Consider the following 25,448-nt stretch of genomic DNA (forward strand, 5'->3'; position numbering starts at 1 on the left):
GAACAACCGGTACCAGCCATTGCAAAAACATGCCAAAATGTAAAGACCATCGAGGCTAGGAAGAAACTGCATCAACTAACGAGCAAAATAACCAGTTAATATCATAATGGCAGGATCAAGTTCACACATAACAATCTTAACCTTAAATGTAAATGGACTAAATGCTCCAATGAAAAGACACAGACTGGCAAATTGGATAAAGAGTCAAGACCCATCAGTCTGCTGTATTCAGGAGACCCATCTCACACGCAGAGACATACATAGGCTCAAAATAAAGGGATGGAGGAAGATTTACCAAGCAAATGGAGAACAAAAGAAAGCAGGGGTTGCAATACTAGTCTCTGATAAAACAGACTTTAAACCATCAAAGATCAAAAGAGACAAAGAAGGCCATTACATAATGGTAAAGGGATCAATTCAACAGGAAGAGCTAACTATCCTAAATATATATGCACCCAATACAGGAGCACCCAGATTCATAAAGCAAGTCCTTAGAGACTTACAAAGAGACTTAGACTCCCATACAATAATAATGGGAGACTTCAACACTCCACTGTCAACATTAGACAGATCAACAAGACAGAAAGTTAACAAGGATATCCAGGAATTGAACTCATCTCTGCAGCAAGCAGACCTAATAGACATCTATAGAACTCTCCACCCCAAATCAACAGAATATACATTCTTCTCAGCACCACATCGTACTTACTCCAAAATTGACCACGTAATTGGAAGTAAAGCACTCCTCAGCAAATGTGCAAGAACAGAAATTATAACAAACTGTCTCTCAGACCACAGTGCAATCAAACTAGAACTCAGGACTAAGAAACTCAATCAAAAGCGCTCAACTACATGGAAACTGAACAACCTGCTCCTGAATGACTACTGGGTACATAACGAAATGAAGGCAGAAATAAAGATGTTCTTTGAAACCAATGAGAACAAAGATACAACATACCAGAATCTCTGGGACACATTTAAAGCAGTGTGTAGAGGGAAATTTATAGCACTAAATGCCCACAAGAGAAAGCAAGAAAGATCTAAAATTGACACTCTAACATCGCAATTAAAAGAACTAGAGAAGCAAGAGCAAACACATTCGAAAGCTAGCAGAAGGCAAGAAATAACTAAGATCAGAGCAGAACTGAAGGAGATAGAGACACAAAAAACCCTCCAAAAAATCAATGAATCCAGGAGTTGGTTTTTTGAAAAGATCAACAAAATTGACAGACCACTAGCAAGACTAATAAAGAAGAAAAGAGAGAAGAATCAAATCGACGCAATTAAAAATGATAAAGGGGATATCACCACCGACCCCACAGAAATACAGACTACCATCAGAGAATAATATCAACACCTCTACGCAAATAAACTGGAAAATCTAGAAGAAATGGATAATTTCCTGGACACTTACACTCTTCCAAGACTAAACCAGGAAGAAGTTGAATCCCTGAATAGACCAATAGCAGGCTCTGAAATTGAGGGAATAATTAATAGCCTACCAACCAAAAAAAGTCCAGGACCAGATGGATTCACAGCTGAATTCTACCAGAGGTACAAGGAGGAGTTGGTACCATTCCTTCTGAAACTATTCCAATCAATAGAAAAAGAGGGAATCCTCCCTAACTCATTTTATGAGGCCAACATCATCCTGATACCAAAGCCTGGCAGAGACACAACAAAAAAAGAGAATTTTAGACCAATATCCCTGATGAACATCGATGCAAAAATCCTCAATAAAATACTGGCAAACCGGATTCAGCAACACATCAAAAAGCTTATCCACCATGATCAAGTGGGCTTCATCCCTGGGATGCAAGGCTGGTTCAACATTCGCAAATCAATAAACATAATCCAGCATATAAACAGAACCAAAGACAAGAACCACATGATTATCTCAATAGATGCAGAAAAGGCTTTTGACAAAATTCAACAGCCCTTCATGCTTAAAATGCTCAATAAATTCGGTATTGATGGAACGTACCTCAAAATAATAAGAGCTATTTATGACAAACCCACAGCCAGTATCATACCGAATGGGCAAAAACTGGAAAAATTCCCTTTGAAAACTGGCACAAGACAGGGATGCCCTCTCTCACCACTCCTATTCAACATAGTGTTGGAAGTTCTGGCTAGGGCAATTAGGCAAGAGAAAGAAATCAGGGGTATTCAGTTAGGAAAAGAAGAAGTCAAATTGTCCCTGTTTGCAGATGACATGATTGTATATTTAGAAAACCCCATTGTCTCAGCCCAAAATCTCCTTAAGCTGATAAGCAACTTCAGCAAAGTCTCAGGATACAAAATTAATGTGCAAAAATCACAAGCATTCTTATACACCAGTAACAGACAAACAGAGAGCCAAATCAGGAATGAACTTCCATTCACAATTGCTTCAAAGAGAATCAAATACCTAGGAATCCAACTTACAAGGGATGTAAAGGACCTCTTCAAGGAGAACTACAAACCACTGCTCACTGAAATAAAAGAGGACACAAACAAATGGAAGAACATACCATGCTCATGGACAGGAAGAATCAATATCGTGAAAATGGCCATACTGCCCAAGGTAATTTATAGATTCAATGCCATCCCCATCAAGCTACCAATGAGTTTCTTCACAGAATTGGAAAAAACTGCTTTAAAGTTCATATGGAACCAAAAAAGAGCCCGCATCTCCAAGACAATCCTAAGTCAAAAGAACAAAGCTGGAGGCATCACGCTACCTGACTTCAAACTATACTACAAGGCTACAGTAACCAAAACAGCATGGTACTGGTACCAAAACAGAGATATAGACCAATGGAACAGAACAGAGTCCTCAGAAATAATACCACACATCTACAGCCATCTGATCTTTGACAAACCTGAGAGAAACAAGAAATGGGGAAAGGATTCCCTATTTAATAAATGGTGCTGGGAAAATTGGCTAGCCATAAGTAGGAAGCTGAAACTGGATCCTTTCCTTACTCCTTATACGAAAATTAATTCAAGATGGATTAGAGACTTAAATGTTAGACCTAATACCATAAAAATCCTAGAGGAAAACCTAGGTAGTACCATTCAGGACATAGGCATGGGCAAAGACTTCATGTCTAAAACACCAAAAGCAACAGCAGCAAAAGCCAAAATTGACAAATGGGATCTAATTAAACTAAAGAGCTTCTGCACAGCAAAAGAAACTACCATCAGAGTGAACACGCAACCTACAGAATGGGAGAAAATTTTTGCAATCTACTCATCTGACAAAGGGCTAATATCCAGAACCTACAAAGAACTCAAACAAATTTACAAGAAAAAAACAAACAACCCCATGAAAAAGTGGGCAAAGGATATGAACAGACATTTCTCAAAAGAAGACATTCATACAGCCAACAGACACATGAAAAAATGCTCATCATCACTGGCCATCAGAGAAATGCAAATCAAAACCACAATGAGATACCATCTCACACCAGTTAGAATGGCAATCATTAAAAAGTCAGGAAACAACAGGTGCTGGAGAGGATGTGGAGAAATAGGAACACTTTTACACTGTTGGTGGGATTGTAAACTAGTTCAACCATTATGGAAAACAGTATGGCGATTCCTCAAGGATCTAGAACTAGATGTACCATATGACCCAGCCATCCCATTACTGGGTATATACCCAAAGGATTATAAATTATGCTGCTATAAAGACACATGCACACGTATGTTTATTGCAGCACTATTCACAATAGCAAAGACTTGGAATCAACCCAAATGTCCATCGGTGACAGATTGGATTAAGAAAATGTGGCACATATACACCATGGAATACTATGCAGCCATAAAAAAGGATGAGTTCGTGTCCTTTGTAGGGACATGGATGCAGCTGGAAACCATCATTCTTAGCAAACTATCACAAGAACAGAAAACCAAATACCACATGTTCTCACTCATAGGTGGGAACTGAACAATGAGATCACTTGGACTCAGGAAGGGGAACATCACACACCGGGGCCTATCATGGGCGGGGGGCGAGGGGGGAGGGATTGCATTGGGAGTTATACCTGATGTAAATGACGAGTTGATGGGTGCAGCACACCAACATGGCACAAGTATACATATGTAACAAACCTGCACGTTATGCACATGTACCCTACAACTTAAAGTATAATAATAAATAAATTAAAAAAAAAAATCCAAAAAGCAGAAAACAAAAAAAAATAGTACTGGTTGGAAAAAGAAACAATCCTGGATGGGAAGTCCAAATACTGTGAAGATACCAATTCTTCCTAAATAAATATGTAAGAGTTTTTAAAAACTCAATAGAAATCCCAGGAGGTTTGTTTTGTTTTGACTCTGGGAAAGCAATTCTGTAGATCTTCTGTAAGAATAAATGGGTGAGAATGGCTGAGAAACAAAAACAATGGAAGACGAAGGGATGGGGGGGGTAGGCTTGATTTGTCAGATATTAAAACATTATAAAGATATAATAATTCAAAGAGTGTGGTAGAGATTCAAGAAAAAACAGATGAGTTGAACAGATCATTGACAAACAGAATCTAGTATAGGTAAGCAGGTAAGATGCACTTAAGAATTGTGTGTGCAGCTGCCGCTGCACCATCTATAACTCCAGCAGAAGGAGAAGTGGGTAAGTAAGGAGGTCTCTATACTATGGCTTGTATAATACAAAGGAGACTGCTCACAAATCCACAGGTGGTAAAGCACCTGGCTCATTGCAACCTCTGCCTCCCGGGTTGAAGCCTCTGGCTACAAAATGCCGCTTGCAAGACTGCATCTTCTACTGGAGGAGTGAAGAAATCTAGCGTTTCAGGCCTGATACTGTGGCATTCCGGGAAATTAGACGTTACCACAAGTACACTGAATTGATTCACAAACTCCCCTTCCAGCATCTGGTGAGAGAAATTGCTCAGGATTTTAAAACCGATCTGTGCTTCCAGAGTGCAGCTATTGGTGCTTTGCAGGAGGCAAGGGAGGCCTATCTGGTTGGCCTTTTTGAAAACACCAATCCGTGTGCTATCTATCCATGCCAAACACGTAACAATTGTGCTGAAAGATATCCAGCTAGCATGACGCACACGTGGAGAGCGAGGTTAAGAATCCAAAATGGATTGGGCATGGTGGCTCAAGCCTGTAATCCCAGCTACTTGGGAGGTTGAGACAGGTGAATCAATGGAATCTGGGAGGTGGAGGTTGCAGTGAGCTGAGGTCACACCACTGCACTCCAGCCTGGGACTACAAGAGTGAAAGTCTGTCTCAAAAAAAAAAAAAAAAAAAAGAATCCACTATGCTTTCATTCTCCCCTCACCACCCCCCCCCCCAAAAAAAATTATCTTCTTATTCCTAATAGTTCTAAATGTTACATATTTTTTTCCCATGGGGTCAAAAGGTACCTACATATATGATTGTGAGTGGAAAAAGGGGACAGAAATCACGTATTGGCCGTTTTTCTATTTTCATTCATGTGTGAATTTTTAATATAAATGGGGGGATGTAAAGCATTAATGCAAATCAAAATGTTTCAGTGAACAAGTTTCCGCAGTTCAACTTTATAATAATTATAGATAAACCTGTTACATATTTCTGGATAATGCTAGTATTTGGATTTTTTTAAAAACAAGTAAATTCTTTTCTTTCTTTCTTTTGCTTTCGTGTCAGATGGGTAATGTGCTGATGTCCTAACAAGGTTCAAGGGTGGCGTATCTCACCTGTGTGTGAACACCCAATCATCAAGCTTATCAACTACAGAAGGATCAAAACAAGTACATTTTTTATTGATGGCAACTAAACGGTTTCTAGCATTCTTATCATACAGTAGATTACACCCATTCACTATGTTTTTCTTTTTTTTTTTTTTTTTTTGAAGACAGAGTCTAGCTGTCCCCCAGGCTGGAGTGCAATGGAATGATCTTGGCTCACTGCAACCTCCACCTCCCGAGTTTAAGCAATTCTTGTGCCCCAGCCTCCTGAGTAGCTGGGATTACAGGTGTGAGCCACCACGCCCGACTCATTTTTTAATTTTTAGTAGAGATAGGGTTTTGCCACGTTGGCCACGCTGGTCTCGAACTCCTGGCCTCAAGTGATCTGCCTGCCTCAGCCTCCCAAAGTCCTGGGATTACAGGCGTGAGACACCACAACTGGCCTCACTATACTTTTCTAACTGAGTTGTCCTACATGGAAGTACATGTTTTTAACGTTATCTGTCTTCTATGCAGTTCTTGCAAGTTTGCTATTAATATTAAAATACATTAAACTATTTTTAAACATATAAAGGAAGTATTACGAATCACTTAAAGAATTATTATTTAATAAATGTGTTAGGAAAATGCCTAAGAAAAATATACTTAGGCTTTTTTTAATAACCTGAATCAAAATAAGCTCTAGATAAGTTGATTAAAGTACTAAATAGAAAAAACAAATACAAATTTAAACATTTGGAAAAATAAATTAAAATCAAAAAGGAAATTTAGATGCATATATTATCTTTGATTTAAAAGATTTTAAAAATAAGACAGGAGTTTATATCCTTATGCAAACAAATTAAAGAAAAATACCAATGGTAACCATTTGATGTATATATTATCTTTGATTTAAATACAAATGGCAACTATTTATATTTAAACAAACCTGTATTTAAACAAAGTTTTAGACTGTCAGCATAGGATATAAACAGGAATTTATAAAATACAAATGGTAACCATTTAGATGCATATATTATCTTTGATTTAAATACAAACAGTAACCATTTGTATTTTTTCTTTAATCTGTTTGCATAAGGATGTAAACTGTCTTATTTTTAAAATCCTTTAAATCAAAGATAATATATACATCTAAATATTTGAACAAAAAATTTATTATCTGACTTTTGCTACTCATTTGGGCATGAGATACTTGTCTCGCACAGGGAAGAAGAAAATAGCCTCTAAAACACAGTGAATTCCTGTACACCCTCACAAGCTCCAAAAGACCACAGGTGGTTTGGTTAAACAGCTTCTTTTCTCTCCTCTTTTATTTCTTTAAGACCTGGACTGAGGGCTCTAAGAGGCAGTATTGATAAGTGTCAGGAGGGAATCACTCATATTATTTTTTTTTTGAGATGGAGTCTTGCTCTGTGGCCCAGGCTGGAGCGCAGTGGCGTGATCTCGGCTCACTGCAAGCTCCGCCTCCCAGGTTCACACCATTCTCCTGCCTCAGCCTCCCAAGTAGCTGGGACTACAGGTGCCCGTCACCATGCCTGGCTAATCTTTTTTGTATTTTTAGTAGAGACGGGGTTTCACCGTGTTAGCCAAGATGGTCTTGATCTCCTGACCTTGTGATCCGCCCGCCTTGGCCTCCCAAAGTGCTGGGATTACAGATGTGAGCCACCACGTCTGGCTCACTTTTTCATACTCTCACATGTATCTACCTTTCTTGAATGAAAGGTTGGGCAAAACTTAAAGATAAGTTTGTAGGCAGAGACAGATGAAACCTACAGTAGTTTGCAATTCTCCAGGCTGGCATGCACACAGACATGGACAAGGGCATCTCACCTCCTGCTCTTCTTTCCGTTTGGCTTCCAACAGCCTCTGCTGCTCCTCCTGAGCCCGCCTTTCCAGCATTTCTTCGTGAAAAGACTTGGGAGGGGGCTTGTTATGCTCACTGAGAAATGACTGCACGTGGTAAGCCAGTTCAAAGATCATCACCTAAACGCATAAAAATCAACCACAAATGATCAAACAATGGGAAGGCCCAAACAGGAGAGGCTACAGAACAGGAAAGCAAATCGGCAGTCAGAGGCCCACTTAGAATGCTATTATTCTTTTCAATATGACATATTCTGAATTTGGTATATGAGACAATCACAGCAGGAAAAAGCTTTTAAAGGGCCCATTGCATTGTGTTATTATCAAGACAGATGATTACCTAGGTAAATAAAAAGCTTCACTTTTCTTTTGTAGACCTATTCAACTTATTGGCATTTTCTCTATAATAAATCCAAAAAAATATTTTTCTTTAGAAATAAATCTGATAAAACATTTAAGACTGCATGAAAGTAAAAGCTGTCTTCCCAACTAGAAAACCTGTCTACATAATGAGAGTTGGGCAGAGAATACTCATTGCTAACATCAGAGCTTTATCTGTCTATGCAACATACTGAAAATATTCTGTTGGAAGAACAGAGGCAAATATTTAAAGGCCTCATTATCTCCTTGTTAGTAATGTTTCAGTAAGAAGCTGATAAATACTTAGAAAGTATTTTATATAAGAGGCTGATAAATACTTAGAAAGCACTTTATTTCCACTTACAGAAGCATTCACATCTAGAATGAGGAAGAAAATGGTCTCCCTTTCACACATTCTTTATGTGAACATAGGAAGCCCCTTTCCCTTACCCCCAGGAGATGCAAGTCATACTTGGGTTGATAAATCAATGGAATAAAGGTTTCTGAGACCCCTCCCTCAGTGATTACCCAACTCCAAAGAGGTAAAGAGTGCCAATCCTTCTGCAGATGAGGAACATAACACTGAGATTTTTTTCCTCAGTTACAATGAAGCAATTTTAAAACTCTTATTTTCATTATATGTTTGAAACCATTTCTAAAGGGACTTAACAGGGTGGTAAATAATAATAGAAGTCATTGTACACAAAAATATAAAGTTAGTTCATTTAGTATCCTGCCTTTCTCTTGGGGAGCAAATACAAAGAAAGTACAGCTCTTGCTGGGTGATGTTAATGCATTTTTTCTTACATCAGAAGCTGTGGCATTTACTGGATATATTTCACTTTAGAGTCAGAAACACTAGTCTACAGTCTAAGAGGCAGGTTATTCTAAGAAAAGCTCTTCTAAGGAAAGCTGGGGAAAGTAGGCAATTTCTATCATGTCAAAGAGAAACCACTGCTAAACCAAAAAGAAGGCAGAAGCCAAGCTGTGGAGGGTTTTTCTTTTGCTGTTCTATTTACTTTGCTAGAGTTTTCTGTACAAATCGATCTGATAAACCTTCTAAGACTGGATGAAAAGAACTGCTTTCCAAACTGGCTCTTGCCTCCTACTTGCCTGGTGCTACAGGGCTCACTGGCCTCCTTCAGACCTCTGCTCAAGTCTTGAAGGCCTCTCCTGAACGCCTTGTAAAGAACAGCCACTCCACCGTCACACTCTCTAGACCCCTCTCCCTGATTTTCTTCATGGCACTTACAACTGCCTGGTTGGTTGTGCAGTTATTTGACTGCCTTCTGTCTGTTCCCTTCCCACTGCAGCCCACGGTGTGGTTTGCTCACTGTGGTTTTCCCAGTGCTGGAATAGCACTTGACACATGGTACACAGACAATAAATATTTGTTGAATAACTTAATAAAAAAATAAACTTGGCTTTAAAAATTTGAAAAAATAGAGTATATTTAAGTTTACTTTTACATGACAAAGAGCTGTATATAGATTAAAAATTATAAGCAATTGGAAGTGCTTAAGAACAAGCTGTTTTTGAGTACTTATTTCCATTCAAATAATTAAATGACTCCTAGTTTTAAAAGGCAAGTTTCAGTGAATGCCATACCACAATGAATCCCTATGCCATGCTTTAGTACCTAATTATACTCTATTTTACTTGAAAATAAAAACAATTTCTTTAGAATTATGTCTATTTTAGACTTTCCAGTACTTCAGACTTAATGGAAACGAATTTTAGATAAACAAGAAGAGTGATTTGCGCAGTGCCTTCCCATGTTTAATGTCCATTCAAATCTCATTATATGACGATGACTCAGATGAACGCTAGCACAGGCGGCCCTCGGAGACATTGCAGGTTCAGTCTCAGACCACTTCAATAAAGCAAATGTCACAATAAAGTAAGTCACACAAAGTTTTTGGTTTCCCAGTGCATATAAAAATTATGTTGGCGGACGCAGTGGCTCAAGCCTGTAATCCCAGCACTTTGGGAGGCCGAGACGGGCGGATCACGAGGTCAGGAGATGAACCATCCTGGCTAACAGGTGAAACCCGTCTACTAAAAAATACAAAAACTAGCGAGGCGAGGTGGTGAAGCCTGTAGTCAACTACTCGGAGGCTGAGGGCAGAAATGGCGTAAACCGGGGCCGGAGCTTGCAGTGAGCTGAGATCCGGCCACTACACTCAACCTGAAGGCGACAATGAGATCCGTATCAAAAAAAAAAGTTATGTTGATACTGTATGGTAGTCTATTAGGTGTAAAATAGCATTATGTCTGTAGAAATCAATGTATATACCTCAATTTTAAAATACTTTATTGCTAAGAAATACAAATGATCATCTGAACCTTCAGGACGACATAATCTTTTTGCAGACAGAGGGTTTTGTCTTGATGACGGCTGCTGACTGATCAGGGTGTGGCTGGTGAAGGCTGGGGTGGTTGCGGCAATTTCTTAAAAGAAGACAACAATGAAGATTGCTGCATCGTTGGCGGCTTCCTGGAAGATTTCTCTGTAGCATTCAATGCTGTTTGATAGCTTTGAGTCACGGTTGAACTTCTTTCAAAGTTGGCGTCAATCCTCTCCAACCCTGCTGCTGCTTCAAAACAAAGTTTATGAACTATTCTACATGCTCGATTGTCATTTCAACAATGTTCACAGCATCTTCAGGAACCACTCAAGAAACCACTTTCCCTGCTCATCTATAAGAGGCAACTAATCATCTGTTAAAGTTTTATCATGAGGTTGCAACAAATCAGTCACATCTTCAGGCTCCACTTCTAATTCTAGTAATAGTCCTCTTGATATTTCCACCACTTCTGCAGTTACTTCTTCCAGTGAAGTATTGAACCCCTCAAAGTCATCCATGAGGGTCAGAATCATATTCCAAACTCCTGTTTATGTTGATATTTTGACCCCTTTCTATAAATCATGTATTTAATGGCACCTGGAATGGTGAATCCTTTCCAGAAGGTTTTCCATTTACTTTGCTAAGACACATCAGATCAAAGGAATCACGATCTATGGCAGCTATAAGTTTGTAAAATGTATTTCTTAAATAGTAACACTTGAAAGTCAAAATGACTCCTTCATCCGCAGGCTGCAGAATGGATGTTGTGTTAGCAGGCATGAAAACAACAATAATCTCCTTGTACATCTCCATCAGAGTTCTTGGGTGACTAGGTGTGCTGTCAATGAGCAATAATATTTTAACGGGAATCTTTTTTCTTCAGGGCAGTAGGTCTCAACAATGGTCTTAAAATACTCAGTAAACCCTGCTGTAACAGATGTGCCATCATACAGGCTTTGCCTTTCCATTTATAAAGACAAAGGAGATTTAGCAAAATTCTTAAGGGTCCTAGAACTTTGGAATGGTAAGTGAGCACTGGCCTCAACTTTTGAAAAGTCAGCAACTGTATTAGCTCCTAACAAGAAAGTCAGTCTGTCCTTTAATAAGGCTTTGGAGCCACACATTGACTTCTCCTCTCTAGCTGTGAAAATCCCAGATGGCATCTTCTTCCAATATAAGACTGTTTCATCTACACTGAAAATCTGTAGCTAACTTTATCAATTATCTTAGATCTTCTGGATAACTTGCTGAAGCTTCTTCATGACCACATGCTGCTTCACCTTGCACTTTTATGTTATGAAGATGGCTTCTTTCCTTAAACCTCAGGAACCAAGCTCTGCTACCTTTCAACTTTTCTTCTGCAGCTCCCTCATCTCTTCTCAGCATTCACAGTATTGAAGACAGTTAGGGCCTTGATCCGGATTATGCGTTGGCATAAGGGAATGTGGCGGCTAATTTAATCTTCTTTCCAGGCCACTAAAACTTTCTCCATATTAGCAATAAGGCTGTTTTGCTTTCTTATCATTCATGTGTTCACTTGAGTAGCACTTTTATTCTCCTTCAAGAACTTTTCCTTCGCATTCACAACTTGGCTAACTGTTTAGTGTAAGAGGCCTTTTGGCCTATCTTGGTTTTCAACAGCGTTCCTCATTAAACCTCATCATTTCTAGCTTTTGATTTAAAGATAGACATGCAACTTTTCTTTTTATTTGAACATTTAAGGCTATTGTATGGTTATTAATTGGGCTAATATCAATATTTCTGTGTCTCAGGGAATAGGGAGGCCCAAGAAGAGAGGGAGGGAGAGAGGGGAATGGCTGGTCAGTAGTTAGAACACACACAACATTGATCAAATAACTTTGCTGTCTACATGGGCAGAGTCTATGGTGCCCCAAAACAATTACAATAGTAACATCAAAGGTCATGGATAACAGATCATCAAAACAAATATAGTAATAATGAAAAAGTTGAAACATTGTGAAAACTACCAAAATGTGACACCGAGACATGAAGTGAGCACATCTGTTTGGAAAAATGACACTGATAGACTTGCTCAATGCAGGGTTGCCACAGACCTTCCATTTGTAAAAAACACAATAATCTGTGAAATGTAATAAAGTAAAGCACAATTAGAGGTACGCCTGTGTTTTTTAAATTGTGGCAAAATGTACACAGCATATTTACTATTTTAACCATTAAATATATGTTCAGTAGCATTAAGTACATTCACATTGTTGTACAACCATCTCCATCATCCATTTCCAGAACTGTTTCTTCTTCTCAAACTGTACTCATTAAATAACTTTCCATTCTCTGCTCCCCATAGCTCCTAGCAACCACTGTTCTACTTTCTGCCTCTGTGAACTCGACTACTCAAGGTACCTCATGTAAGTGGAAGCATATAGTGTTTGCCTTTTTGTTACCAGCTTCTTTCACTTAGCACAATGTCCTCAAGGTTCATTCATTTCGTAGCACGTGTCAGAACCTCCTTCCTTATTAAGGTTGAATGATATTCCCTTATATGTATATACCACATTTTGTTTATCCATTCACCTGTCAGTGGACCCAGGGTTGTTTCCACCTTTTCGTTCTTGTGAATAACGCTGCTATAAACACTGGTGTACAAAACTACTACGTCTTTACCAGTTTCTGCCTCTTTTAATAATCAGGACATGTTCCCTTCACAAAAGGCAGCTGTAGTGGAACAGACAGGAAAGGCATGGGACTCTTACTAGTTACTGGGAACATAGTAAATATTAAAAATCACAAATCAGGACTTCCACTTCTGGGAAGATGGAGTATACCTACTTTTTCCTATTCCTTCTACCAAATACAACTAAAAAACCCCGGACATTACAAATAAAACAAGTGTAAGATGACCCTGAAAGGTAAAGAGTAGAACGCACACTGGCTAGGGCCTTAGGACCCAAGGAGCAATGCAGATGTGGAGAGGGTAGAGTTTAGGGAGTGGCTGCAGAAGGGCAACATGAGAGATCCTTGTGGTGAGAACAATATTCTGTATCTTGATTGTATCAATGTCAATATCCTGCTTATGACATTGTACTACAGTGCAGCAAACTGTTACTGTTGGGGCAAACTGGGTAAGAGATATATATAAATATGTAATTATCTCAAAATAAAAATTTAAATCAGGCTGGGTGTGGTGGCTTGGGCCTGTAATCCTAGCACTTTGGGAGGCTGAGGTAGGAGGATTGCTTGAGCCAGGAGTTTGGGACCAGCCTGGGCAAGATGGTGAGACTTTGTCTCTCAAAAAAAAAAAAAAAAAAAAAAAAAAAAAAAATTAAACACAAATCAAAAATCCAGGAAACCAGAAGTTTCTCTGTAGTTGAATTTTCCATATAACTTCATATTATTTTTCAGTTAGACACTGGAGTCCCGTATACTAGAAAGAACTTTGGAATCATTCCCAAGGCCTAGTTTTTTAATCCAGGCTGTTCTACACTCACTTTCTATATCTCATCAATCACTGAAGTTCTTGGAAGCAGCAACTTCAATGGACACAATTTTTACAGCTAAAAGGCAGTCCATGGATTGTACTATGACTCATTGTGTTATGAAAAGCAAGTAAAAATCTGTCCAGTTACTTTCTGTGAAGTGAATGTTACCTGTGGTTATCTCTAATAAAAGTCTGAAACAGACATGGAAGCCGAGGGCACCTCTTCTCAGCTTTCACATAAAGGGATGGTTAAGCATGAGCTGCCAGGTAAAAACACTGAGTGATTTTACACAAAAGTGAGGCAAACAAGTGTTATACTTCGAGGGAACTGGTCTGGCCTAAGGAAAGCACAGCCATACTCTGCCTCCAGAAGACACTTAGTCTTGCCTTCCAGAGAGAGCTGTGCCACCCAAGAGAGAACTCATATGTAGATCCTAATGTTCAGCAGATTAAAAAAGAATGAGTACTGAACTCAGTGTAAATGCTCAGGTATATGATAGACATTGAAGGAGTAGAGTGTGTTGCTAATTATTGAGAAAGAAAACAACAAATTCCTCTGATATGCAAAGGGGAGAGGCAGTCAGAAATTGCTTGTCTGACGCATTTTTCCAACAAAAAGGTTCAAGTCAAGATCAAGTCATGATGCCAGATCCAAAGTGTACAAAAAGTGTGGCTGGGTTCACATCAACTGTTTTCAGAAAAAGTCTTCTTTTTTTATTTTTAAGAGACAGGATCTTGCTCTATGGCCCAGGCTGGAGTGAAGGGGTGTGATCATAGATCACTGTAACCTCAAACTCCTGGGCTCATGCAATTCTCCCACCTCAGCCTCCTGAGTAGCTTGCACTATCGGCATACACCACCACACTCAGTAAATTTTTTAGAGACAAGTGCTCGCCATTTTGCTCAGGTTGGCCTCAAACTTCTGGACTCAAGTGATCCTCCCACCTCAGCCTCCCAAAGTGCTGGAATTACAAGTGTGAGCCACCATCCCCGACATGGGATGGGGCCCATGTTTCTGAATGTTTTCAGAAACATTCTTCAGCATCAATAGTACCATCTACAGACTACACATTTCATTAATCCTATTAAACAAATAAAAATCACAATGTTCCCTTTTGTAGAACCAATAAAACACAAAACATGCTACTCAAAATTGGATTTGAGGTGCAATGGGGAAGTTTACTGTCTTAATTCCAGTTTAACAAATCTTACCTCCCCACAGTGTTTCTTGGCCAGTTCTTCTAGGCGAGATTTTAACAAATTAACACTTTCATTTGATAGACCTTTGGCATTTTTTAACTCTATTGCAGGAACTCTGGAAAAGGCAAAAAAAAAAAAAAAAAAAAAAAGAGTTACTCCAGAAAGTATCGCCTGTTTGCATCAATATTTGCTAAACTGAAAGCACTCTGGGCCTGAGGTCCTTAATCTCAAAGGGACTTCAACATATCCCTGTAACTCCAGTTGACACAGTGGAGTCACCTGCATCCTACAGGGAAGAAGTGGGCTGGCCAAAGCCTTCTGTCTGAGCTGTCAGACTTCCTTGACCCCTGTATCTAATTTCAGCTTTACAATCCGATTGAAATTTCCCAACATCAATTACTATTTATTTCCTATGATTTGCCCTGGATCCCTAACTCTGAGTTCTTCGCTTAAAAAACAAACAAACAAACAAAATCATTCCAGTTCTGTGGCTGACTCTAGCCTAGTAACTTAACCATGTGCTCCTCTGTATGGTAATTCTCTACCCTAGCTTGCAGCCGATGTGAATTAACCTAGCTCTGACAGCTCACTGGCAAGGCCAAGTGCTCTGCACTCAGGTGTGCTCTAGCATAAAGCAGAACAAGAATAACTAGGTGAGACGGAGCCCTGGCGATCCCTCTAGTATTCCCACAACACACTGCTGCATCCCAATCACTCATTCTGATGGAAACAAGGTGGAAATGCTCACTTCCTGTGTATAAATACATCTAGTCATGTACACTCTCTGCAACTCTGCCTAGAGCTCATCTAAGTCAACATTTTCAACTCAAGGAAATTACACAATCAGCCCTCGGATTTCATTTCATTCCCAACCAATAAATATCCAATAACAACTCTCTGAGATTAAATAGGAGTTATTTAATTTTAACTGAAGAGATGATGACTCATCACTTTTTACCAAGCATTTCTGAGTAATTCATGGCATTTCACCCCGTGAAGTCTTGAGTATGCACTTATCTATGCGTTCTCTCAATGCTTCAGTATGACAGGGTGCTATGATCATTATCTATTTCTGTAGATAAAACTTGACAGAAAGTAGTTTATATGAGGGAAAGAATAGAAAAACCAACCATACAGTCCTCAGTCTACGTATGGAATCCAGGGTTAGATTCCTCCCTCCCCAAAGAGCTGGGATGGGGCTGAAATTTCCAGAATTTAGAATTTCCAGAATTTCTCCCCAAAGGTCTGGGATGGGGCTGAAATTTCCAGAATTCCAGAATCTAACCCAGGAGTCTCTCTTTCACAGTAGTATCAAGGACTATTCTGCAGAAAAGCAATGTTTTCCTGTACTGTATTCAAAAGGGTAAGAATATTACCCTAAATTAAGCTTTTTGTCATAATTTAAAAAATAAGTAATCATTATACAGCAATATTAACAGAATGGTGAAAAATTCATCAATGATGCTAATTAAACTTCAAAGAAAATTCTAATGTTCTCTTTATTTCCTTGCCATATAATTCATAGTTTATGTAGCTGATATTATAATGCTTGCTTTTTAACTTTTTATCAGCATTTCAATGTTAAAAACAATCATCCCATAATATTTTTATCAAGTGGACACATTAAGATTTACCTGAATAGTTATCTAGTGCCATGATTCTTAACCAGGGGTGATTTTGGCCCCAGGGGATATCTGTCAACATCTAGAGACTTTTTTTGATTGTCACAACCTGGGGAGAAATGTACTCCCAACATCTAGCAGACAGAGGTCAGGGATGCTACTAAATATCCCACGAAGCCCAGGACGGCCCCCACAACAACTGCCCACATGTCAGTATTGCCAAGATGAAAAAACCTCGCTCTAGTGTTTGACATTTAGACTGCCTCCAATTGCTTTACTTTCACAAATAATGCTATAATTAATATTTTAGCACTTATATATGTATAACATTATAGCACATATAACTTTTTCTTCATTTTGATTTTTCAAGAATAAACACTTTGAATTCTTGAGGCTATGGTATAATAAAAAATTATATATTTGGTCTTGATCCCTGTTCCTGGCACAGAGATCCTATCACCCTTGGAATTTCCTGAGCAACAGGGGCGAGAAGAGCATCTTATGTTTTTCATAACAAATCCCTTCCAACCATACTGGAGTTAGGGCTCATGAGGTAACTCTGGTCAGTACCTGGGTAGCTTCAGGATCAGGACTGGTCACCAGAAAAACTAAGCCTTGATTACAGGGTGAGAAATTTCAGTCCCATCCCAGATCTTTGGGGAGGAGTAGAGGGCCGAAGATCAAGTTCAATCACCAGTGGCCAAAGATTTAATTAATCAATCATCTCTACATAATGAAACCTCCGTAAAAACCCCTAAACGACAGGGTTCAGGGAGATTCTTGGTTGAAGAACACAGGGAGGTGCTGGGAGGGTGCCATGCCTGAAGAGGGTATGGAAGCTCTGTGCCTCTTCCCACACACCTTACCCTTCATAATTCTTCCATGTGGCTATTCCGCAGCCGTATCCTTTATGACAAACTGGTAAATGTAACTCACAGAAACTGAGTTCTGTGACGCATTCTAGCAATTATCGCAACTTAGGAGGGGGCGGTGGAAACCCCCAAATTTATAGCCAGTTATAAATACTGGCTATAAATGGTCAGAAGTATTGGGACTTGCAACTAGCATCAGAAATGGAGGCAATCTTGTGGAACTGAGTCCTTAATCTGTGGGGTCTATGCTAACTACAGATAATGTCAGAATTGAACTGAACTATTGGACACCCACACGGTATCAGAAAAGGCATAATGTATTTGGTGTCAGGAGAAAAAAAAAACCTAGAGAGGCACTGTCTTAATTTCCTTTCATAAATTTTTAATGATCTTTTTCCATTAATGCTTCATTAATATTTTTATAGTAGGTATAGTATACCTACTATAATACTCTCAGTACAGTTTTGGGGGCTAAGAATGGTTACTGACTTCAAGGAGCTCAATTTTGACCTACCTGTCTTTTCATATCCTCCCTATCACTTCTTAGGATAATATTCCGTAAATTTACCACCCACTGTGTAAAGCAGAGTTTCCTTTTATTTGTCCCTTTCCTTCTCAGAAACCTTCACTGGTTCCCCATCCAGTAAGTTCAAACTACTTAACGCCATCCAGGCCAACCTGCCTTTGCATGTGGGATGTATGGGGAAAGATTACACCAAATATACATACTTAAGGGCTGATGGCTGGCTGGGTGCAGTGGCTCACGCCTGTAATCCCAGCACTTTGGGAGGCCGAGGCAGGCGGATCACGAGGGCAGGAGATCAAGACCATCCTGGCTAACACAGTGAAATCCCATCTCTAACTAAAAGTTCTCAACCAGAGGTGACATCGCCTTCAGGGGGAATTTGGAAATATGCAGGTTATTTGGTTGTTTCAATGCCTGGAGGACACTCGTGGCATTGGTAGGTGGGGGCCAGGGATGCTAAGCATCCTGCAGTGCATGGCACAGCCCTGCACGATGGACACTCGCCAGCAGTGCCCCACTGAGAGGAAGGACAGCTCCAAATACTCTCCCTCACTCTAGGCAGCGAAAGGTCATCTCAGGCACAGACTTGCTGAGTTTCTAATACCAACCATACTCTAACTATGTAAGTGCTTTCAATAGTCACCATGCCTCTATCGTTTTCTTCCAAATTTTTCCTCTTCCTAACTTATGAGGAAATAAATAAACAAAAGTTAACACATCAAAGGAAGCAAAATAGTCACTGGGCAAATATTAGTATCTGCAGTGACAATTCTATAGCTACAAACAGGCTTAAAATGAGACAGGTTTCATGAAAACATCTATTGCTGATGTAGTTTTGTTGAAATATAGGAAATGAAATTTTATGTGGAATGGGAGCAGGAAGGAGAAAACACTACTAATTTCAATCTGTTTCTATGTTGTCAAAACAGAAAACTGAAACCATGTCAAAGTTATTTATAAATGTACTCACACATCTGGATAGGTAGGTGGGCATTTAACCCTCAAATCCACTTTTACATATACTTCTTCACCAGTTAGGCCTTGGGGGTACAAAACTAAATTGATTTCAGGGGGCTCTTTGACCTAAAAGAGGAAAAACAAAAACTTTTTTTCATAGCTGTAGAGCCAATCATTAATGATTAAGATAATGATCATTTTAGATCAAAAGTTCTACTTTAAAAATATTTGCAATTATATTTTACATAGATAATCTGGCATACTTTCCAAAAGCATGATTTAAAAACAAAACCTGAGCCAGAGAAAATGCATTTTCCTTTTTTAAGTTATCTAAGGAACGAACCAAAATGTTCCACTCAGCTTCCATTCATTCAGATGTTACTGAGTTATTATGTCTGGGTGCTCTCCGGGAAGCTGGGAGTGCAGAGGTAAATTTAGACAGACACAGTCCCAACCAGCTGATACAAACTAGAAGACAAGTGATTTCAAATAGTGATGAGTGCTGTAAAGAAAACAAAGCAGAGTAGAGGGACACAGTGGTGGGCAAAGAGAAGATATCCAGACAGGTGGGTTAGGGAAGGCCTCTGTGAGCAGAGGAGATTTTAATTGAGATCTGAATACTGAGATATTAACAAATGAAAACCCTTGACAAGGACAGAACTGCATGTTTTCAATCAACTGCTTTTCATCAAATCACCAAATACCCTTGTTCTTCAACTTATATACCCTTTTTCCAAAGTGGGTTTGAAGTAGTTCATATTCTATGTATATAATGAAAAAGGGGAGTCTTGAGAGAAAAAATAATGGCTGAGCACTCCCATGGCCCAGGCACCTTACCAACTTTGCAAGGCAGGTGCCATCTCCATTTTACAGATACAGAAGCTCAGGTTCAGGGAGTTTTACATTCTTGCCCACAGATACACAGGGACAGAGCTGGGATTCAAACCCGCCTTGACTCCAAACCCTGTCTCCTCCCATAAGCCACTCTTTTATTATGCCATCCTAAGTTGCTAGGATTGAGCCTTGATTTTTTTCTCGGAATGTCCTGGCAGGCGGGGCAAAAAGAGAAACGTGGTATCATCAGAAAAGAGAAAACCCAAAAATTATTTCAGGGAAGCAAAGTACTTAGCAACACTAAATGCTAACAGAAATTTATAACATGAACCTTACAAGGAGTACCATATAATAAACACTGTTCTCTTCTACTATGTGTACAAATTTCATAAGATCACTTCTTATACGGCTTTATAATAATCCTTGATAAATGTGTGAGTCTTTCCATAAAGCATAATTCTGCAAATGTGGTCCCAGCAGGGTTAGGCACTCTTTGGTCCACAGGCCTTGCATCCACTCATTCACCCATCACACATCCGTCACCCACATTTGTTAAGCACTGACTCTGTGTCAGGCAGTGTGCTTAGTCCACAGAGGTGAGAACACGGATATGGTTCCTGCTCTCAAGGAACTTCAGTCTGGTGGGGGAAAACAAACATCATAAACATGTAAGTGCAAGTTTAGAGAGTGCTGTTGAAGAGATGACGTGGTGCTCTCCTTAGCGAATGACTTCGGGTGTGAGGGTATGTAATTAAATGTGGTTATCAAAGAAGAACTATCTGAGGAGGTAGCAGGATGTAGCATTGAAGCTAAGATAAGCCAGAGACCAAGCATTCCAGACAAGGAAAAAAAGAGACTCAAAATACATTTGAGAATTATTTCATTCAATAACAATTTTAGAAAGTTTTTTGTTTGTTTTACCAGGCATTGGGCTTGTAGGAATGGCATTTCAAACGAGTGGAACACAATGAAAAATTCAACTGCCTGTATTTGTCTAGCTGCTTAGCAGGAAGAGGAAGGATGCACACGGGGAGGTGGCCTAGGCCCATGCTTCGATGGAAAGAAGAACTTAAAAAAAAAAAACTACTTATATCTTTATTTGATGAAAATTTAAAAACGAAGTCATGAACAAGTTGAAAGTAAACTTTGAAGAATTTGGTTTTTAGTAACATTGGAGCAGAGGGGGGAAAAAAACCCCACAGGGACCATAACACAAAAAAATAAGTCATTTTGACTCTATTCACATTTAAAAAATCACATAAATTACGTAAATAAATGCATATGATTAGGAGAAAATATATGCATGATAGACCCAAAATGCTAATTTTCTTACGATATTTAGTTCTTACAAATAAACAAGAAAATGGACCACAGGGTGGAAGAGTAAACCAAAGAGCATGAGCAGTTCACAGGAAAAGAAAAATCAATGGTTTGTAAACAAAGGTGTTCTAGATAATTTATAAATAAATAAAAATTAAAATGAGATATGTTTCCTTTACCTGGCAAGGATGAAACAGTCTAACACATATAGTATTGTTGAAGATAAAGGAAAACAAACACCACCATACACTACTGGCGGATTCAGGGATTGAAGCAAGTTTTTTGGAGGGATGTTTCTAAAAGCTATCCAATTATAAATGAGCAGACCTTTTGCTGTTGTGGAAAGCTAGCCAAAATAAGTTAGCAATTTGTAACTATCTATAAATTATAGATACTTTAAACTGGCAGTATCCAAACTTTTTACAAATGCAAAAGTTTTTAGCATGCACCTCAAAATGTTATTTATAAATGATATACATACGCTACTAAACTGAAATTTATATTACAACACATCCCCACTAAAAGAAGTTGGAAAAAAAAATCTAACCTGAATTTATTGGCAGTAAATTTAGCCTGAACTAACATGAGGTTAGTAATAGTGTTTATCTGTTCAGTGTGAAATTTGAGTATTTCTACGTTTCATTGTGTTTGATTTTCGATGCTGCCCCAGACACTGACGAAGGTATTAGGTAACGTGTGTAATGTGCACACAAAAACGTGAACAGAAGCACTTCTGAGTTCTGAAACCCATCAAGTCTCAAGAGTTTTGGATAAAAGGCTGGGCATGGTGGCTCACACCTGTAATCCCAGCATTTTGGGAGGCAAGGCGGGAGGATCACTTGAGGTCAGGAGTTCGAGACCAGCCTGGCCAACATAATGAAACTCTGTCTCTACTAAAAATACAAAAATTAGTCAAGTGTGGAGGCAGACACCTGTAATCCCAGCTGCTTGGGAGGCTGAGGCACAAGAATCGCTTGAACCTGGGAGGTGGAGGTTGCAATGAGCTGAGATCGCACCACTGCACTCCAGCCTGGGTGACAGAGAGAAACTCCCTCTCAATAAAGAGTTGTGGATAAAGGATTTCGGACCTGCATCACTTTTCCCTGGCAAATTGCAGGTGATAATAAGTGTTTGTTGAATGACTAAACTCTGATTCATCCTTGAGACCATCAATTACTTGCCTGCCGGGCCTATGAATGGTTGAGGCCATTTGCCCTGTGTACAACAGGCCACAGACAGCTATTTAAATTCTCCTGCCTGCCTTCTATAGTTTTTGCTTTGGTTTGTCTAGTCTTTCATCTTGTTATGAAAGCCACCAGCTATAAATTCTTGGGGTTACCAATATCCTGACCTAAAAGAAGTTGCTTTTTTTCTTCCATTTTTCTGCAGCCCTAGGAGCAGACAATTAAGCTTGTATAAAGTAAACAAACTGGTTCAGAACGAAGCCTTAGGGACTTTGTGTTGAGTCTGGTGTACACTTCGAGACACCTATTTTGGCTGCCTGTTGGGCCTACTTCCTGATTCTCAATGTTTGGGAACATTGAAGCTGCCCAATCACCAACTTCTCTGTCATGTTAAGGGGAATATTTATACTTTTACTATTTCAGGTTACAAATAACTTCATATTAAGCATTAGAAAAGTAAGCTCCCTGAGGGCAAGGATTTTTGTCTGTTTTGCCCACAGCTGTATTCCTAACGCCTAAAACAAATTTCATGAAGGAAGAACCCTGAGTTTGAAGGAGAATATTTTGCCCTGATAGTTCCAGCAGATGGTATTTCTTGAGGAAATCCTGGATGTGCAGATAAAGCAGATGTTATGAAATGCCAGAGTTAAAAGCAGATGAAGAGGCCAGGCGCGGTGGCTCACGTCTGTGATCCCAGCACTTTCAGAGGCCAAGGTGAGAGGATTGCATGAGCTCAGGAACTTGATACCAGCCCGGGTAACAGAGCAAGACTCTGTCTCTATAAAAAATTTAAAAAATTAACCAGGTGTAGTGGCATGTGCCTGTAGTCCCAGCTACTTGACAGGCTGAGGCAGAAGGACTGCTTGAGAATAGGCTGCAGTGAGCCGTGATCATGCTCCTGCACTCCTGCCTGGGTGACAGAGCAAGACCCTGTCTCAAAAAAAAAAAAAAGCAGATGAAGTTAGAAGTATGTTTTAAATGATAATATAACATTCAGAAACAGTTTGGTAGATCAACTCTTCAAGGATGGGGAAAAAACTGTCAGTATAAAAAATTTATAATGTGCCTTAATTTCCAGACAAAAAGTCAAAATAATATTTTAAAGGCAAAATAATATTTTAAACAAAATGCCATTTTAAAAAGTCTGAAGCAAGCTGGTTCAACCCAAGGCCCATGGGCTGCATGCAGCCCTGTATGGCGTTGAATGTGGCCCAACACACATTCGTCAACTGTTTTAAAACATTGAGGGTTTTTTGCGATTTTTTTTTTTTTTTTTAGATTATCAGCTATCGTTAGTGTATTTTTTGTGGCCTGGGGAAGCCAAAAGATTGGACACTCCTGCTCTAGACTCAGTCTAGAACCCTCTCTCCACTACAGCGAAGATGAATGTGTGCTACATTCTGAGCTACATGTCTTAGAGGAAGGTGCAGACGTATGCAAAGTTCCTCCGTATCGGAAAACACAGTGAGGATACCTGGGGAGTACAGCGGGAATTATGCGGCGTGCAGATCTGAATGCATGGATGAAACGAGAATTCTGATTGAGGACGTTAAGGCCTGTGGGAGCGCCCAAAAAGCGTTCTCAGAACAAAGTAGCAACGGGTGCGTATGAATGTGCTGTTGTATCATCCGCGAGGGCTTTCAGGGGAGAAAAAGCACAAGGTTGGAAGGAGGCAGATATGTTACGGGATGTAGGCAGGAATAAGAAGCAGTGTCAGGTAAGAGAGAGGAATCCCGGGGAATTCCTCTGGGGAAATCGTGGGGAAAGGGCTGTGGAAGAATTCGGCCTAGGTGGGGTTCTGGAGACCAGCTGCAGGTGCAAGAACTAAAAGTGAGCATGGGTGGAACCTGAGGGACGAAAGACTGCAGGATCTTAACGCGGCGGTCCTATCTGGAAGTGTCTGGGCTTTGGCCCAGGGCCGGGGGAGGCCAGGGCACACCAGCCCGGGCCTGACAAGCCACGTTCCTACCGGTCCGCAAGCGTCCGGCCGCAGGTCTTGGAAGTCCGCGCCGTAGATGGCCTCCAGGGCCTGTAGTTCGTGGTCCTGTCGTTGCGGGTAGCTCTCCGGAGGCTCGTCCCGGCCGCGCCCGGGGGCCCCACGGCCCCCAGCCATGGCAGCGCTGCGCCCAAGGCGGGGCGGCCTTGCCGGGGCGGCGGTGGGCCCCCGGCAGCCTGCGGGGCGGGGCTCCGCGCTGGGGACAGGCTGTGGGCGGGGCTCCGCGCTGGAAACGGGCTCGTGGGCGGGGCTCCGCGCTAGGACGGGATCGTGGGCGGGGTTCCGCGCCGGGGACTGGCTGCGGGTGAGACTCCGCGCGGGAGAAGGACTCGTGGGCGGGGCTCGACGCCGCCGGGCGGGGCCAGGCTCGGGGGACGGGCCGTGGGCGGAGCTGCGCGTCGGGAGCCAGCTCCGGAGGCTCCAGAAGCCCAGGCGAAGGAAGAGGGCCGCAGGACAGCTTTGCCCACATCCTGCTGGGGGAAGGGGAGCAAAGGAACTCCACGAAACTAAGAAATGAATCACACAGATAGGAATGAAAACGCCACATTGTATAGTGCTTGCTGGAACTTCTCCACCCTGGCATGACTACTGCGGGACACTCTTTTTTTTTTGGGCAGAGTTTCGACTCCTGTTCCCCAGTCGGGAGTGAAGTGGCGCGATCTCGGCTCACTGCAGCCTCCGCCTCCCGGGTTCAAGCGATTCTCCCGCCTCAGCCTCCAGAGTAGCTGGGACTACAGGCGCGCGCCACCACGCCCGGCTAATTTTTGTATTTTTCGTAGAGACGGTGTTTCACCATGTTGGCCAAGATGTTCTCCATCTCCTGACCTTGTGATCCGCTCTCCTTGGCCTCCCAAAGTGCTGAGATTAGGGGCATGAGCCACCGCGCCCAGCCAGGAAACTCTTAAAGGGCAGACGTCGATGAGTTCTGAAGTCACTTCTAGTTTCACCTTGAACCTCCTCAGAACAAGACTACTGGGAGTAAAAATTGTGACCGCCCCCCACTCTCCTTCCTCCACTTTAGTACCCCCAAACTTACTCTCTTAACCACAGATTCAACACCCCCACGTATGTTCTCTGTCCCTACATTCCACAGCTTTGGGGATATCCAGTACCACCTTGAAAATTCCACTGAAAACTGTCTTTCCACTCAGGCATCTTTGTGAGCTGCCTTCCCATGAAGAGAATTATGTTCCCTTCCCAGTTCACTCAATGTGAATTTAGGCAG

The 25,448-nt window shown here is 40.7% G+C and overlaps 1 protein-coding gene and 1 non-coding gene across 3 annotated transcripts in view; both read right to left on the reverse strand.

Annotated features, from left to right (window-relative positions):
• The window catches only part of EIF2AK4 (eukaryotic translation initiation factor 2 alpha kinase 4), a 113,264-nt gene extending 88,849 nt beyond the window's left edge, over positions 1 to 24,415 (reverse strand). Inside the window, exons 1-4 of one of the 2 annotated variants that reach the window (XM_021940415.2) lie at positions 24,197 to 24,415; positions 18,903 to 19,015; positions 14,925 to 15,027; positions 7,515 to 7,667 (exon numbers count right to left, since the gene is read on the reverse strand). In XM_021940415.2, coding sequence (XP_021796107.1) covers positions 7,515 to 7,667; positions 14,925 to 15,027; positions 18,903 to 19,015; positions 24,197 to 24,340 — 513 coding nt within the window. In that variant the 5' untranslated portion in view covers positions 24,341 to 24,415. The remainder of the gene's footprint in view (positions 1 to 7,514; positions 7,668 to 14,924; positions 15,028 to 18,902; positions 19,016 to 24,196) is intronic. The other variant, XM_021940416.2, reaches the window with a different exon arrangement.
• LOC116276259 lies at positions 5,638 to 5,739 on the reverse strand. The gene has a single exon (XR_004185683.1). It is a non-coding gene; the product is annotated as a small nucleolar RNA U13 (small nucleolar RNA).
• Positions 24,416 to 25,448: the final 1,033 nt, after the last annotated feature.

The sequence above is a fragment of the Papio anubis genome, chromosome 7 (genome assembly GCF_008728515.1).
Source record: "Papio anubis isolate 15944 chromosome 7, Panubis1.0, whole genome shotgun sequence".
In the NCBI taxonomy this organism is placed as follows: Eukaryota; Metazoa; Chordata; class Mammalia; order Primates; family Cercopithecidae; genus Papio; species Papio anubis.